We start from the raw sequence: 15,964 nt of genomic DNA, 5'->3' as shown, positions 1-15,964 counted from the left end.
CATGGATTTCTCCCTTGTTTTAACTATTGCAGTTACAATTTTTATTTATCATATTCCTTAAATTTTTACTTTGGCCAACCAATAGTCATGCTATCGAAGGAATGACGGTCAGAACAATATTACTGAATGAAGCTTAGTCCTGCAGAAGAGGAGGTGGCAACGATGAGTACAGCCGTGATGGAGGCGGTGGCAACTATAGAGGTAGTGGGCGCCGTGAAGGTAGCTACAACCGTGATGACAGTGGTGGTCACGGCCGTGGATATAGTGATGGGGAATCTCGTTACTCTAGTGGTGGCGGTGCTTCAACGGTAACGAGAGGAATTAAAATGAATGGTTTGTTCTGCATTGAGTTGACGTGAGTTAGATAAGATTTACGATTTCTTTAGGATGCCCAATTAATTGGTCTGTACTGATGGGAACTTCCCCGGAATGAAGATGTAGATTTTTTCTTTAATCAATGAATACATCATGCTTGTCGTTCTATGAGAAATTTTAGTTTCCTATATAATCTAAAGTATTTATTACACGCTTTATAATTTTAATATAATCTATTATATTTTAATTGTAAAAATTTTTAAAAATAAAATGGAATTTTTCAATTTTTTTTAAGAAGATTAATTTTTTTAAGTAATCATTTTAAATTATTTTTTAACCTCTAAACTGTATCATAAACGGAGCACAACTTACATTTATAAAGATTTAACGTTCACTTGAATCCTTAATTAAGAAACTATCTGTCGAATTTTAGATGAAATCTGTATCGTTCCCCGATGTTATTAATAGAATGCAGAGACAGCGGAAATTCACTTAATATTTTAAAAACTAATATATATATATATATATATATATATATATATATATATATTTCAAGACAAGTGAGCCAGAGAATTTCACAATAATATGCGGATCAAAATAAATATTTTATTAGCATGAGACTCTAACAAGCCGATTGAAAAAACATCACAAACATCACATGCAGACAAGCATCACAAGTACAATAAACACATCAAAAATTGGGACAAAAACATTCAATAGACAGATTATTTGTTTTATTCTTATAACATAATCAATATAAGGAGACATGCAATCCTCACATCACTTGTAAACAGAAAAACCTACAAGAGTACATAATCAATACAAGGAGACATGCAATCCTCACATCACTTGTAAACAGAGAAACCTACAAGAGTAAAGTGACAAAGAGAAACTTACAAGAGTAAAGTGACAAAGACTCAACAATCGATGACTTGCTGGGCCTAACATTAGCCAACTAGTCACTCCTATAAAACATTAAGGACACAATGGAGTGTGACAGGAATGATACAAAACTATATTTGACCCATCACACTAATAAATACAAAATATACTCTTTTATCCCTAAAAATTACATTATATATATATATATATATATATATATATATACTCAACTCAACTCAACTCAACTCAACTAAGCCTTTATCCAAAAAATTTGGGGTCGGCTATATGGATTCGCTTTTTCCACTCTGAACGATTTTGGGTTAAATCCTCAGAAATGTGTAATGCTTCTAAGTCATGCTGTACTACTCTCCTCCAAGTCAATTTAGGTCTACCCCTTTTTTTTCTTTCTATCCTCTAGCCTAATGTGCTCTACTTGTCTAACTGGAGCCTCCGTATGTCTACGCTTCACATGACCAAACCACCTCAATCTCCCTTCTCTCAACTTATCTTCAATTGGCACCACTCCTACCTTTTCTCTAATACTTTCATTACGGACTTTATCTAGTCTAGTATGGCCACTCATTCACCTTAACATTCTCATCTCTGCAACTCTTATCTTAGATGCATACGACTCTTTCAGTGCCCAACACTCACTACCATATAGCATAGCCGGTCGTATGGCTGTACGGTAGAATTTTCCTTTTAATTTATTGGGAATCTTACGATCACATAAAACTCCCATGTCACGTCTCCACTTCAACCATCCGGCTTTAATCCTATGACTAACATCCTCCTCACATCCCCCATCTACTTGAAGGACTGAGCCTAGATATATCCCTAAAAATATATATATATAATGTAATTTAACTCATAGTCTTTTATTTAAAAAAAAAAATTCAGATGAATCAAATGATCAAACACCAAAACAGTCAACAATTAGTATTTATGATTTAATTAAAAAAGAGTGTTGTTAACAAGTGTCCTAAGCCACTTGTCAAAATGCATTTAATGCCCTGAACCACCCCACTTATTTTAATTAATTAATTATTAATAATGTCAACAGCGTTTATTTGACAAACAAGCAACACTAATCATTCAAAATGCTTGCACAAGAAATTTATTATAATTAAGACACTACTGAAATGCAACATAATTACTCATGAAAAAAAATTATAAAAAAAAAACTGCTCAAGAAGAAAAATTATATTTCTTGCATCTTAATATAAGAGATGCACACTCCCATGTCGTTCCATTCTGCTAAATATTATTTTATTAGTATAAAATATTAACTAACATTAAACTTGAATTCTATCTAAATCCACACCTATCTCATTCTCAAACCATTCAAATTCTATATAATTGAATCAGAGACGTGGGTGTTGAAAATAAAGCATATCCCTAGTGATGTTATACTAAATGACATATTTACATTTTTTTAATTTCTTCTTATATTTTCTATTGACAACATTGAACTGAGGAATGACCGTTTTAAACTAATCACAGTATAAAAATAGCCTTGAATACACACCTCAATATATAAGATGGAACCAGATTTTGCAAGAAATATAAAACTAGAAACTTATTGCATAATATAATAAACTATCAATGCATAAATGCTTGAGTTAGAAAATCTTACAAAACATAAAGCATCTCAAACTTTATTGAAATGGAACTGGAACACCTTGCTTCTTGTTCACAATAGCCATTGCCAAATACCGGGTACCCATGCCAATCGGCACCTGTTCATCGGGTCCTTCCCAAAACGGGGCTTCACCTTCACCCACCAGACGCCAGTATCCTGTCCTTAGGGACTCTGCCTGTTCATCTGTGCAGTTCTGCAGCAATGCTTCCACACGGAAATTTATTCCCAGAGAACCAAGAAATTGGGACTGAGTAATTGGGCCATGGACACAGACATCCTCTGAATTGTGCAATGCCATTGATTAATTTCATTGTTTCTTTCTCCAGTTTAGTTTTCAAATGCTTTTAGATTTAAAAAAGGACGAGGAGGGAGAAGAAGGAAATAGATAAAGTACATAACCAAAGGAATGAGGGGAGACAAACCTGAAACTTCCTCAGCAGAGTGCCGGATGGAAGCAAAATCAACGTATGCACTGAGATCAGCAGATCCAGGATTGTCTAGTATGTTGACAAACTTGTGTTTCCTAATTGCCTGCAAAAATATAATACAGGCAAAATATGCATGAGTCTAGTAAAAGAAGTTCCAACACAAATTCAATGAGCAGTTTCTGTTGCAAGCAATACAAATATCTTAGACCCCAATGAGAATTTTAAAACAACGATAAAATAGAAATGAATACCACAGGTATAAACCAAAGAGATGCTCAAGTATTCAGACACTGTATGGCCGGATGAATAAACATTGGCACGACCATGGAGAATCCATAATTGTGTTAATAAGTTTTAAATAATGGAATAGAACCACTTGCATTGGATAACAGCGTTAAGAGTCTCCTCAACTCGAGAAACCAGACTTGAAGACTATCTACGACCACTCCATTTAGACAATCAACGTCTAAGATAATAGAACCACTGGCAAAAAAATAAAAAAAAAAACAATAAGAAACAAGACCTGCAAACTGTCTGAGACTACTCCATTTAGACCATAATCAATTATAAGCGCCCCTCCTCCATCAGAACTTATTCTTTTGGCAATTGTATGAGTCATATCCATTCCTTTTGCGCAAACTTCAATGTGGTTAAGCTTATCAATTTCTTCAATTGCAGCCCACTTGCAGCGCTTCATTAAATAGAGAGTTGCAGGAGTTGGCTGCGGAGATAGAACAAAACGAAACCTAACCAATGTACATAGCAAGTTTCAAATGACTTTTCTCTGGACTTTACATATAGAAAGAGACTAAACTTTTTGAATTAACCTCCAATCCTTACGTTGAATCCTCCACAATATCAACCATTTTCTCACACCAGCCACGAGAAGCCCTCTGCAGGAATTGTCAAAATCAGAATGATTAAAACAAAAAAAAGGAGGGAGGAAAGGAGGAGAGGAAGAGGGGGTTGGGGTTGAAGGAGGGGAGGAGAGGATTCTCAAATTAGTCTAGAATTAATAAAACTAAAAGGATTGGACATATTTGCAAATGTGAACAAAACTTTGGATCATTTTGGTCATTTGGCACTGAGCAATATGATAAATATATAAATTTCACATCAATTCGAAGACTGGCTCACAGAAGCATTTTTATTTATTTATTTTAGACCAGTGGAGGAGGGGGAGTTATACAACTGAATAAATTAGACAAACCTGAAACTGATGAATTGGTAGAGCATCATAAAACTCATGGGCAATGATGATTACTGGCACTGAAACATCAGCAAACAAACAAACTTGATCAGGGGAAGAAGGCAGCAGATTGCAATTTTCTCATCATTAAAAAGAAAAGCAGCAAGTATTATAATAATGTCAATTGAAATTAAAATCCACTCATTCTACTCATTAAGTATGCAAGGTTTGACTGAAAAGATTTAAAAGATAACTCCCATACATCCTGATGGAACCTGCTCCAATGAAGCATGCCATGATATAGGCACTCCTGCCAATGTGCTAATATTCCTTTTCTCAACACCTTCACCGGCAGTATGTTCATCCACACATTTTAAATTGCAATATTGAAGTTTCTGTAACACGGGACTACATTCTACCATATGTATATGCAATGATTCAGTGAAGCTCTTAAACTTCGACGCGCCCTACATGTAAAAGTTACACTTACTCAGTACAAAAGGAAATAAAGCCTTCCTACTCAAGGAGAAAAAAGGAAGTGAAGAATCAATATATACTATTCTTCAGCATAAAATAGGAAACCTGACAAATTGTCATAATTAGAGTTGTGACATCATACACGCAGAAGATCAGCCATAAGAGTTCCTCGACCTGGACCAAGCTCTACCAGGTTCACTTTTTTTGGCTGTCCCATTTGCTCCCATAAACACATGGCCCACACACCAATCATCTAAGATTACATCAAATAGGTAAAGTTAAGCCAGCAACCAAATAGGAATTAAAATAACGAGTCCAAAATCTAAAAATGGCCAATATTATTTGGTTCAATGATTCATTGAATTCAAAATCTGACTACCTTAAAATAAAGCACAATTATAAAAAAGAAAGGCACAAATAAATTGTAGTTCAAAGTAAAGATTTCTGCACATACCAAATTAAAATGAACTGACATTATTTAAAATCAATAGAAAATATCTTAAGAGGGGCATTTTGTTTTTTTAGTAAAAAACTCATTCATTTCAAGTTTCAGTCACTTCATAAGAAGAAAAAGAGGAAAACAAGGATTTTTTTTTTTAATTTGAAGTAGTACATTTCACTAACAAGATACGAATCGGATCCTTTCTATATTGATAAATAATATACTCATGATGTTCCATTTATTGATTATGACTAAGCCTAATTTCTTTCACAGCACTGAAATTACCTCCCCAAACATCTGGCTAACTTCAGGAGATGTTATAAAATCACCTTCTGCTCCAAACACATCTCGATTAATGTAGAACCCGGCTTTAGGGTTTGTCAAAACTTCTTCCATGTACTCTGCCACTGTAATTGGGCCACCTCGGAACTGAAAAACCAACCAGTAAAAAAGAATCAAGTTCCATGAATAAGAAGCTCACATATAGTAAACTATGGGACAATCAGACTACATCAACTAGGGGTGTGCGATTTCGGTTCGATTTGGGGTCTAGCTAGGAACCGGAACCATACTGGAACTGAACCGAACCGAACTGAAATTTCGGTACGGTTTCTGTTCGGTTATTCATTGTTTCGGTTCCAGTTTGATACGGTTCTCGGTTATTCGATTCCAGTTCGGTTCTCGATTCTTAAAACAATTTTATGTAATTATTTTCTTAAAAAATCATACTTAAATTAACATTTAAGTTTTGAATTCGATGATTAATACATAATATATCATATAATATATCTTTTAGCCATTTTGTAAATTATATAATCTTTAACTATAAGATGCGTATATAATTTATGATTAAATATATGATATAATATAATAGTATAAGTATATCATATAATAGACCTTTTAACTATTTATTAATTATATAATTTTTAGGTATAAGATACAAATATAATGAAGAATTAAATATATATAATATAATATTACATTTATAATTAAGAATTATAAAGCAATTTAATGTATTTATAACTAAACTTATTAAGAAAATATAGAGAAATAAAATATAATATTAGGTTGTATTTAGTTCATAATTATATATACATATATAAATAAATATATATAATTATATTGAAAGTATATAATACATATGGAAAAACATAGAAAAACATATGTATAAATTTAATTCTCGATTCAGTTCTGGTTTGATACGGTTCCGATTCGGTTTCATTATGGTTTCGATTCAATTCTTAATGAAGAACCAGAACCGAATCAAAGTATCAAAAAATTTCGGTTCGGTATAATTCTTATTGGTTCGGTATGGTTCAGTTCCTCTAAGAACCGTGCACAGCCCTAACATCAACCTCCCTTCACTGTGGTCTATCACAATGAGAAGTTTCTATCATTACATGAATAAAATATCCATTAGTACAATACTTAAGACTTAAGACATACAATTCATCAATATAATTATAAACGCACTAGATCCTATTCCCTACACTTCATAATTGAGCTATAAGATATATTTTAAGTTCCAAGCTGCAAGTTTTCCTTATTATCTTATCGATAGATACAGTCTTACCAAACATCAAACACCTCATGAATTTGGATCATAGATCATTAGAGATATGGAACATTAAAATCAACATTGACATGCCAATAACCATGGACCTAAGCATTTTTATTTTTACAAATTTAAATAATTTTGTTATTTTGATGTTAAGAATTATGGGATTTTGGCTGACAAGCATTAAAAAGTAACACAGCAATTGACATTGGAAACTTAATATCATACTCATAAGATATTAGAGGGGGGACAGGTTAATCTATATATATATATATATATATATATATATGCAATCTTAAGAAGTGATTTGCATATTCTGGATAATCATATCGCGCCACAAAGTGATCTGATAAAGCCTACCACCACATGAAGACAAAAGGCATTCTAAATTTCCATTTTTGTTCAATGTACTACAGTGACTTGTGCTGCAGGTAACCTTGCTTAGATTCCCTTTCTTACCAAATCTCATTCTGTATGGATATAGTTTGTGGAATATACGCATCAATTTTCAAACTTCATTCCATGAATTATCTAGTTAATTGCATAGACAATAGAGGAAAAGAAAAGAACAGAAACTTAGGATGCATCTACAGAAAGAAGATAGAATCCATTTTTCACCTCATTTTCCAATTCATTTCTCCATCTAAAAAAGAAGACAATGCGTGAAAACTGCAAAAATTTTTAAACTATTCCATTTCCATAGAACTGTAGCTAATAACATATTCCCTAGTTTCCCGTTTAAGTTTCTGAAAATGGGCTTCCAAGTTTAACTTGAATAAAGTTGGACACCTACCAAAAGGAATGGGACACCGTTAAGCAGTTTCTAACAATAAACACAATTAATACCAGTTGTCTTTTTTTTTTTTTCCTGAAAGATGGAAAACTTCCACAAGTAATCAAAACATTTAGTAAGTCACATTTTCCAATGTTTTATCTCTAATGAATTTATCTGGAAAAGAGATAAAAGCACGAAACTTTTCAGTTTGGGATTAAGACTTATATTTGGATCATGATTTGGGATTATTTCATACTGTATGATATCGTTATTCTATATGTTTGGGAAGATTATTCTTAAAAAATAGTGATTTGGAGTTGTAACATGATGGTTTTCATAGTTTTTCAATCCACCATATTGGTGGTTTAGCATAATTTAGAATTTTTATTTTCCTATTTTATCCCTGCACAGTATATAAAATTATAATTATGTAGTTTCAATGTTATATATTTATAAAGTATATTTAGTAATTAATTAAAAAAATGTATCTTTAATTATTATTTTAACAATATTATTTATATATTAATATTTTATTTAAATAAATATTTTTAAACCATTTAAATATTTAAACTAGTAATAAACTTTATATTTATTTTTCTGTACCAGACCAAGAGAAAACCATATTAAACCACCCCTACCATACCATCTCTTCAAACATATTAACAATTCATATTATACAATACAATACCATAAACCACGCTGCACTGAATCTAAACACGGGTTAGCTGTTGTTGTTATTGCAGTCTTTGCTTTTTAATTGAAAAGTTGCAAGATCAGTGATGAAAATTTACAGGGACATTTCAACATACAGGTTCACTACGTGCCCCAAACAACATAAATATCCAACTACCAACACAAGCACAACAAAATACAAGTATAACTAACAAAATTAGAACCTTGATAACGCCTTTAAGGTGCTTGATAAGCTCCGACTCCAAAGTGGATTCATGAGAATGCTCTGCAATTCATTAGAAAAAAAAAAAAAAAGGAAGCATACTCCTTCAATGGATATCGCATTTAAAAAGGATGAGAAACAAACACACACACAGAGAGAGAGAGAGAGAGAGAGAAGAGCGGTACCATCGGGGTTATAAAGTCCGGAGCGGTCGATGGAGATGGTAGTGGTAGGTTGGGCATTGTGGTTCTCCAAATGTTCGACGAAAGGAGCGTTGGGGAATTCTGATTGCGAAGACGAAGAAAAAAAGGAGTTAATCCTGCGCAGAGGAAATGAAAGCGAAGTTGCTGCTTTGTTGAACAGAAAATGACGGCAAGTGGAAACTTCATTTAGTAATACTCTTCTCAGCATTTTGCTTTGTGGTTTGTTGCCGCTGCCACTTCCTGTGGACGAGGAGCCCGCCTGGACTCAAAAGGGAGACCTGAGAGTTCAACTTCTAAATCGTCCAACCTATCATGTCTGGAACAAAATTATTATTTGGGGATGTAGCTCAGATGGTAGAGCGCTCGCTTAGCATGCGAGAGGTACGGGGATCGATACCCCGCATCTCCATTTAAAATTATTTTAATATTAATAATTAAAAAATAAATAATTATAAAATATATTCAAAACTTATTGTGCTTTTAAAAATTTTTAATATTTATTTTTTTTATTTTATGATAATATGATTAATTTTTATTAATATAAATAAATATTTTTAAATAATTATTTAATTTTGATAATTAAAAATTATAAAATAATTTTGATTTTTAAAAAATTAACACATTGAAAGATAAAATACTAATTTTCAATTTTCTTAAAACAATTCAGAAAATTATTTCAAATTTTCATAAGTGAACGAATTCCTAATTCGTAAGGAAATTAGAGAAGTATGTTCGAATAGTTACCAGCCATTGATATAGTAGTAAAAGTGAGAAAGAGACTGTGAAAATATAATTCAACTTGTTTAAATTAATTAATTATATATCCATCGAAAAACTAAATAATAAAAAAAAGAAATAGTTTTCAAATATAATATTAAAATTTTTATAAAATTAAAACTCGAAATATATAACTGTCCAAATTATTTCCCTCCTCGACAAACACAAGATCACATGGACCCCACACGCTAAAGAACATTAGAAGAAGTCGCTAGACATTTTCCAGCGCTAGACATTTTCGAAAGTGCTAACACCAGACTTGTTATCATTCTTGACAGCACAAGAAGACTGCAAAATCTCTGAGTTACAACCACTGTGGTTATTGTCACGGAGGAAGTAGAAATAGAAGAGAAACACACTGCTGACAATAGCAAATCCATACATAGGCACAACAACGAAAAGGCTCATGAAGGTTGAAAATTGGTAAGAAAATCCAAAGAAAATGGCAGAAGACAAGCCCCATATAGTGACTTTCAAGAATTCCTTCTTGGGTGATTCCTCCTTTGAAGGCAAACGATTGTAGATTACTACGCAGTAGTCCAATATAAAATAACCCAAGTACACAAAAATTATAAAGGCTACCATTGGCATGTCGTTGTTTATATATGCTCTGTAGATTGTGGTTATGCTGTTAAGTGTCAAGTACAAGCAGGAGATGGATTGTGCAAAGCTAGAAGTAGAAGAACGGGCCGGGTTTTCACTGTCATGGTTTGGAGACATTTCTGAAACTTGTAACGAAGTGTTTTGGTTATGGTAGTGGAAGATATGAGGATGGTCTGGAAACTCTCAGCTGTTTAGGGATTTTTATAGATAGGTTTAGCATATTTTTTTCCCCTTTCCAGGCATCTTCATCCCACCAGCGGAGAAAGGTTTTGCTTTGAATAATAAATATATGAGTTTTGTCTAGGTGAATTTGCTTAGAACTTCCAGGAAATGTATTGAAAAGGTCGATGTCATGTCAGTGTTTGAAAGAAAGACACAGGTTGTGGAATAAAGTGGACATGCTGGATGTTTCTTGGAAAATTTGCGGGCAAATTATATAGTGCATCCGGTACATAATAAAGATATAACATTATATAATAGTAAATTATATATTCATATAAATAGTTATGTAATAAAAATAAAAAGATGATTTATTATTTTATTAGTAAATATATATATATATATTGAATATATTTAATAATTTATTAAATTTACTAACGAGGTCGCAATTAGCAGAATCTTACAAAAAGATTGACATTATTTGAAAAGTTTTAAAATATAATTCAAGATAATTGGTATAAGGTATAAAATATATGATATGATTCATATTTATATCTCAAATTTATAATAAAATAAATATAAATGATTTTTTTTTATTATAAATGAGTATTAATTAGAGTTGTATATAAATTAATTTGGATAAGTTTGCAGTATTTTATTCAAATAAATTGATAAAATCAATTTTAACAATATTTAAATCGAAATCAGTATATTAAATTATAAAAATATAAATGTCTTATTTTAACATTAAACAGGTTAAATTCGATTTGAGTGATTTTTACTTTTTTTAATAGTTTTTTTTTTTTTTTAGTTTAACATTTGCCACTTCTTAAAGAAACTTTTGATTTGAATACTTGTTTAGTTGTGGATTTTTTTTTTTAATTTTCGAATTTTATTAAAAAAATTAGAAAACAGAAAACTTATTGGTTTATCAAATTCTCTATTTCTTATTAGATTTTAAATGTAATAAAATATTAAAACATGTACTATACTACATTATCATATACAAAAAAATTTTTAAAAAATAATATTTATTTAAAACTAAAAGTGGAGTAACATTTTCATAAATTAAAAGTAAAATAATATATATATATATATATATATATATATATATATATATATATATATATATATATATATATAGTTATTCTAGTAACTGTTAATTATTTTAGTAGCTGTTAATTATTAGTGGTTAACTGTTTACATAACTATTAAATTAGAAGTATTCGTAAAAATAACTGTTAGATTAGCTATTAAATATAAAAATAATAATAAAATTTTATTGACCTTAATGAAAACGCTTTTTCGACTTCTAAAAATTAAGAGAAATAACTTTTCATGAACTATTTCATCAACCTTTAAAAGTTAATATGAATACTATGTCATCGAACATTATAAATAAAATAAGTAGTGTTTTGACTCTGATCAAAATACTAAATATTATCTTAAAAGCTATTGCTAAAAATGACCTTAAGAAATAATTTATAAAACTGTGCCACTTAATTTAGTGAAAATATTTAAAAATAGCCATTTGACATATTAAAAAATTAAAATTAATACATTTTAAAAATAATTTATCAATAATTTTATTTTTAAAATTTAAAATTAAATGATATATATTTTTATATTTTTAATTAAATAAAAAATTATATAAGTTACTATTAAAAATAAATAAACACTTTAAATTAAATTTATTGTTCATTATTCAAATATTGACTATAAAGATTATTAAAATTTCCATTTTTTTCACTTGTTAAAATTTTATTTAAAATAATAAAATGAAAATCTAAATAAAAAACAAGAAGAGCAAAGGAAAAATTAACAAATTAAGAAATGATTATTGACATTTTATGATTTTTTTATTATTATTTATTCAATATTAGCTCAATATTTCTTAAGAGAATACATTTGAGCATATGTGACTATTTATACATATAATTACTCAAAATTTTAACATACATTCAAATTACATTCAACATAATTAATTAAAAACTTTATCATTAATAGAAATTTTAATATAATAAAAAATTATATTATATTATTAAAATAAAATAATAAATAATTCACGCGAACCGTGAATAAAACGATTAAGTATACATATTTTTCAAAAGTTAGGTAAAGCATTAAAGAATAAACAATATTTTTAATATTTTATTTAAAAAATATTTTATTTTAACTTTTTAAAAAAATAATAATTTCCATGGACAAATAGGTTTTAATTCTTGCAGTGTTCATTACTTTCAAATTTTAATAACAAATTTTAATTTTTATTAAATTAATTCATTTAATATAGAAGAATCTCAAAGAAAGAAAATTTTGTTCTCACTCAAAATGCACGTCACCTTGTTAGACTTTGGGATGGTCAGAGATTTTCGTAGGTATTTTATCCGATCGAATTTTAATAGGATAGATTTGGGTATTATATAATTGAATTTGAATTTAAAAAATTATACCTATGTTAGGTTTGAGTCGAGTTTGAGTTTTATACGTTGAGTATCTATTTTTTGAATCTATTTACATTAATATTTAATTAAATATAAAATATATATTTTATAATAATATTTATAAATTTTATTTTATATAAAATAAAATTTAAATATTTTATAAAATTATTAAATTTTTTAAATATAAATTATTAATTAAAATAGTTTTTTATACAAAATATTAATCAAAATATATAAAATTAAATGGGTTTAAATTTTTTTGGGTAATAATAATTGAGTTTGGGACGGGTTCGGATAGTTGAGAATATATTTTAAATAGGTTTGGGACGGATTTAGATTTTTATAATATTAATCGAATTTGAATTCAGATTCGGGTAAGGTGATTTTTGCGGGTTAAATTTGGTTTACATTGTAATCATGTCAAGAAAAGCCTGAAATTCTAGCAGCAATTAATCAGTATTGGGTTGCATTTGCCTACTCAATTTCAAATCAAAATACACTCGTTTGCTTGGTGATTCTAAATTTATGCAATTCTTGATGTATTGTGTGAGCTGCTGGTAATTGTGATAAGTTGGTGGCAAACTTGGATATTTAAGCTTGATATCACTTCTTTAGGTTGTCACTTTTCTAGCTTACTACTCTTTTATTTTGGTGTCTTCTTTCTTGATTCCTTATTGCATTACATTTCCATGCTTGAGCTTTTCTTTTCTTGACTTCTTGAGTCACATTATTGCTTTCTTGATTACTCGTTTTGATCCGTCTCGTTCAAGAATTTTATTGTGTGTTAAATTTTTGTGAGTACAGTTTTGGTATCAGAGCAAAGGGACGTCCAAACAAGGTAGATTCTCTATTTGTGTGTTTGTTACCTTTTTCATATTTGCTGTTTGGCTCTAGTTCCATATTTGTTTCTTCTTCTTCATCTTGCATCTGGTTCTTTCTTGCTAAACCTTGTTTTGCTTTTTATTGTGTTTCTGTTATTCACATTTTTGTTCATTGTATGCTTGACCGAAATTGGCTCTTGGTGTTTAGTATGACTTATTTATTTAAAAATTTGTTTTGTTGAGTTTGTTTTAGGGTTTTGGGTTAATCAAGCCAAAGCCATTATTCTAACTATCCATCTTGCTTCCTTCATTTTGATATCAAGCATGAGATATTATTTGGGTCATTGAGTTCAACTTACCTATTAGGCCTGAAACTTTACCAGCAATATTTCGGTGTGTTGAAGACGTTGGGTGTAAATTTTGGGGGTTGTTTGATATTGTTTGCCTACTGAACCAAAATTTTGAGGCAGACACGATCAAATTAAGTTCACATAGCAAATAGATCCAGAAATTCCTGAAAATTTATAGGGTGTTTATACCCCACTTCAGTAGTTTCCAAATTAAATTTCAGCTTAAAATTCAACCATTTGTGTGGAGAACCAAAATTTTACGGCAGAATCAATCAAATTAAGTTCAAAAGCATTCTTTTCACAAGCTACATACACTCTAGCAAAGTCATTATCTTCAGCATATAATTCTTTCACATATTCAAATCCCAATAACTTTGCATCAAGAAGGGCAAGAAGGTTATACCTTCGAGATAAGGCATCAGCAACCACATTTTCTTTCCCATGTTTGTATTGAATCACATATGGGAAGGTCTCAATGAACTCAACCCATTTTGCATGACGCCTACTCAACTTATTTTGCCCCTTGATATGCTTCAATGACTCATGATCTGTGTGGATGACAAATTGCTTTGGCCAAAGGTAATATTGCCACATTTCCAAGGCACGTACCAATGCATACAACTCTTTGTCATATGTAGAATAGTTCAAAGCTGCTCCATTAAGCTTCTCACTAAAGTATGCTATTGGTCTCTTATCCTGCATTAAAACGGCTCCAATACCTATTCCTGATGCGTCACACTCAATCTCAAAAGTCTTAGAAAAATCAGGTAAAGCCAACACAGGAGCAGAACATAACATGTCTTTAATTTTGTGAAAAGCATCATCTTGTTTCTGTTCCCAAACAAAATTAACATTCTTTTTGACAAGATCATTCAATGGTGCTGCAATGGTACTGAAATTCTTAATAAATCTTCTATAGAAACTAGCTAGTCCATGGAAACTACGTACTTCAGATGCAGACTTTGGAATGCGCCAGTCTTTAATAGCTCTAATTTTTTCATCATCAACTTCAACACCATTAGCACTAATGACAAATCCTAAAAAGACAACCTTTTTCATGCAAAATGAACATTTCTTCAAGTTAGCATATAATTTTTCCTTTCTTAACACATCGAATACAGCTCTTAAATGATGCATATGTTCATTCATGCCTCTACTGTAAACCAATATATCATCAGAATAAACAACAACAAATCTTCCAATAAAAGCACGCAACACATGATTCATCAATCTCATAAAAGTGCTAGGAGCATTAGTTAGCCCAAAAGGCATCACTAACCACTCATATAGTCCATGCTTTGTTTTAAATGCAGTCTTCCATTCATCACCTACTTTCATGCGAATTTGATGATATCCGTTTTTCAAGTCAATTTTGGTAAAAACACACGCACCACAAAGTTCATCCAACATATCATCCAATCTAAGTATAGGGTGACGATACTTTACAGTGATTTTGTTGACCGCCCTACAATCCACACACATGCGCCATGTGCCATCTTTCTTTGATACCAAAAGGACGGGTACAGCATAAGGGCTCATACTTTCTCTCACGTAACCCTTAGCTAGCAATTCCTCAACTTGCCTTTGTAATTCTTTAGTTTCTTCAGGATTAGTTCTATAGGCTGGACGGTTGGGAATAACTGCTCCAGGTATAAAATCAATTTGGTGCTCAATCCCTTGAATAGCTGGTAGTCCAGCTGGCATCTCCTCAGGTAGCACAGCCTCATATTCCTGCAAAAGGGAGACAACAACACTAGGCAAATTGGGGTCAAGGTCAGATGTGGATAAACAAGAGTCCTTAAACACAATTAATAACATTTGCTTGTTAGCAAACATGGCATTCCTCACATCTCTTCCTTTAGCATACAAGCTTAATTTTCTCTCCCCTCTTTCCACTTTGACTCTCCTTTTCTTGTAGAAGTTTCACCTTTTTCAAGCACTCTTGGAATGTTTTCTTTACTCTATTTTCTTTCCTCACAACCACCCTTGTCTTGCTCACTCACA

The 15,964-nt window shown here is 30.8% G+C and overlaps 1 protein-coding gene and 1 non-coding gene across 3 annotated transcripts; one reads left to right on the top strand and one right to left on the bottom strand.

The window, feature by feature from the left end:
- Positions 1-1,027: 1,027 nt before the first annotated feature.
- LOC110643095 (uncharacterized) lies at positions 1,028-9,227 on the bottom strand. 2 transcript variants are annotated; one of them, XM_021795339.2, is made up of 11 exons: positions 8,789-9,227; positions 8,605-8,666; positions 5,661-5,804; positions 5,076-5,186; positions 4,719-4,923; positions 4,478-4,536; positions 4,108-4,160; positions 3,791-4,013; positions 3,262-3,370; positions 2,834-3,118; positions 1,028-1,180 (listed from the first exon to the last, which is right to left on the bottom strand). In XM_021795339.2, exons 1-10 carry the CDS (start codon positions 9,012-9,014, stop codon positions 2,856-2,858), a joined length of 1,455 nt encoding a protein of 484 aa, XP_021651031.2. In that variant the 5' UTR covers positions 9,015-9,227; the 3' UTR covers positions 1,028-1,180; positions 2,834-2,855. The 2 variants fall into 2 exon arrangements, with proteins under 2 accessions (XP_021651031.2, XP_021651030.2); XM_021795338.2 differs by lacking the exon at positions 1,028-1,180 and having other exon boundaries at positions 2,750-3,118; positions 8,789-9,226.
- On the top strand, positions 9,143-9,215 carry TRNAA-AGC (transfer RNA alanine (anticodon AGC)). The gene has a single exon. It is a non-coding gene; the product is annotated as a tRNA-Ala (tRNA).
- Positions 9,228-15,964: the final 6,737 nt, after the last annotated feature.

This window comes from Hevea brasiliensis, chromosome 18 (genome assembly GCF_030052815.1).
Source record: "Hevea brasiliensis isolate MT/VB/25A 57/8 chromosome 18, ASM3005281v1, whole genome shotgun sequence".
Lineage (NCBI taxonomy): Eukaryota > Viridiplantae > Streptophyta > Magnoliopsida > Malpighiales > Euphorbiaceae > Hevea > Hevea brasiliensis.
Note: the sequence above shows the minus strand (reverse complement) of the source record. Positions and strands in the feature narration are given on the sequence as shown.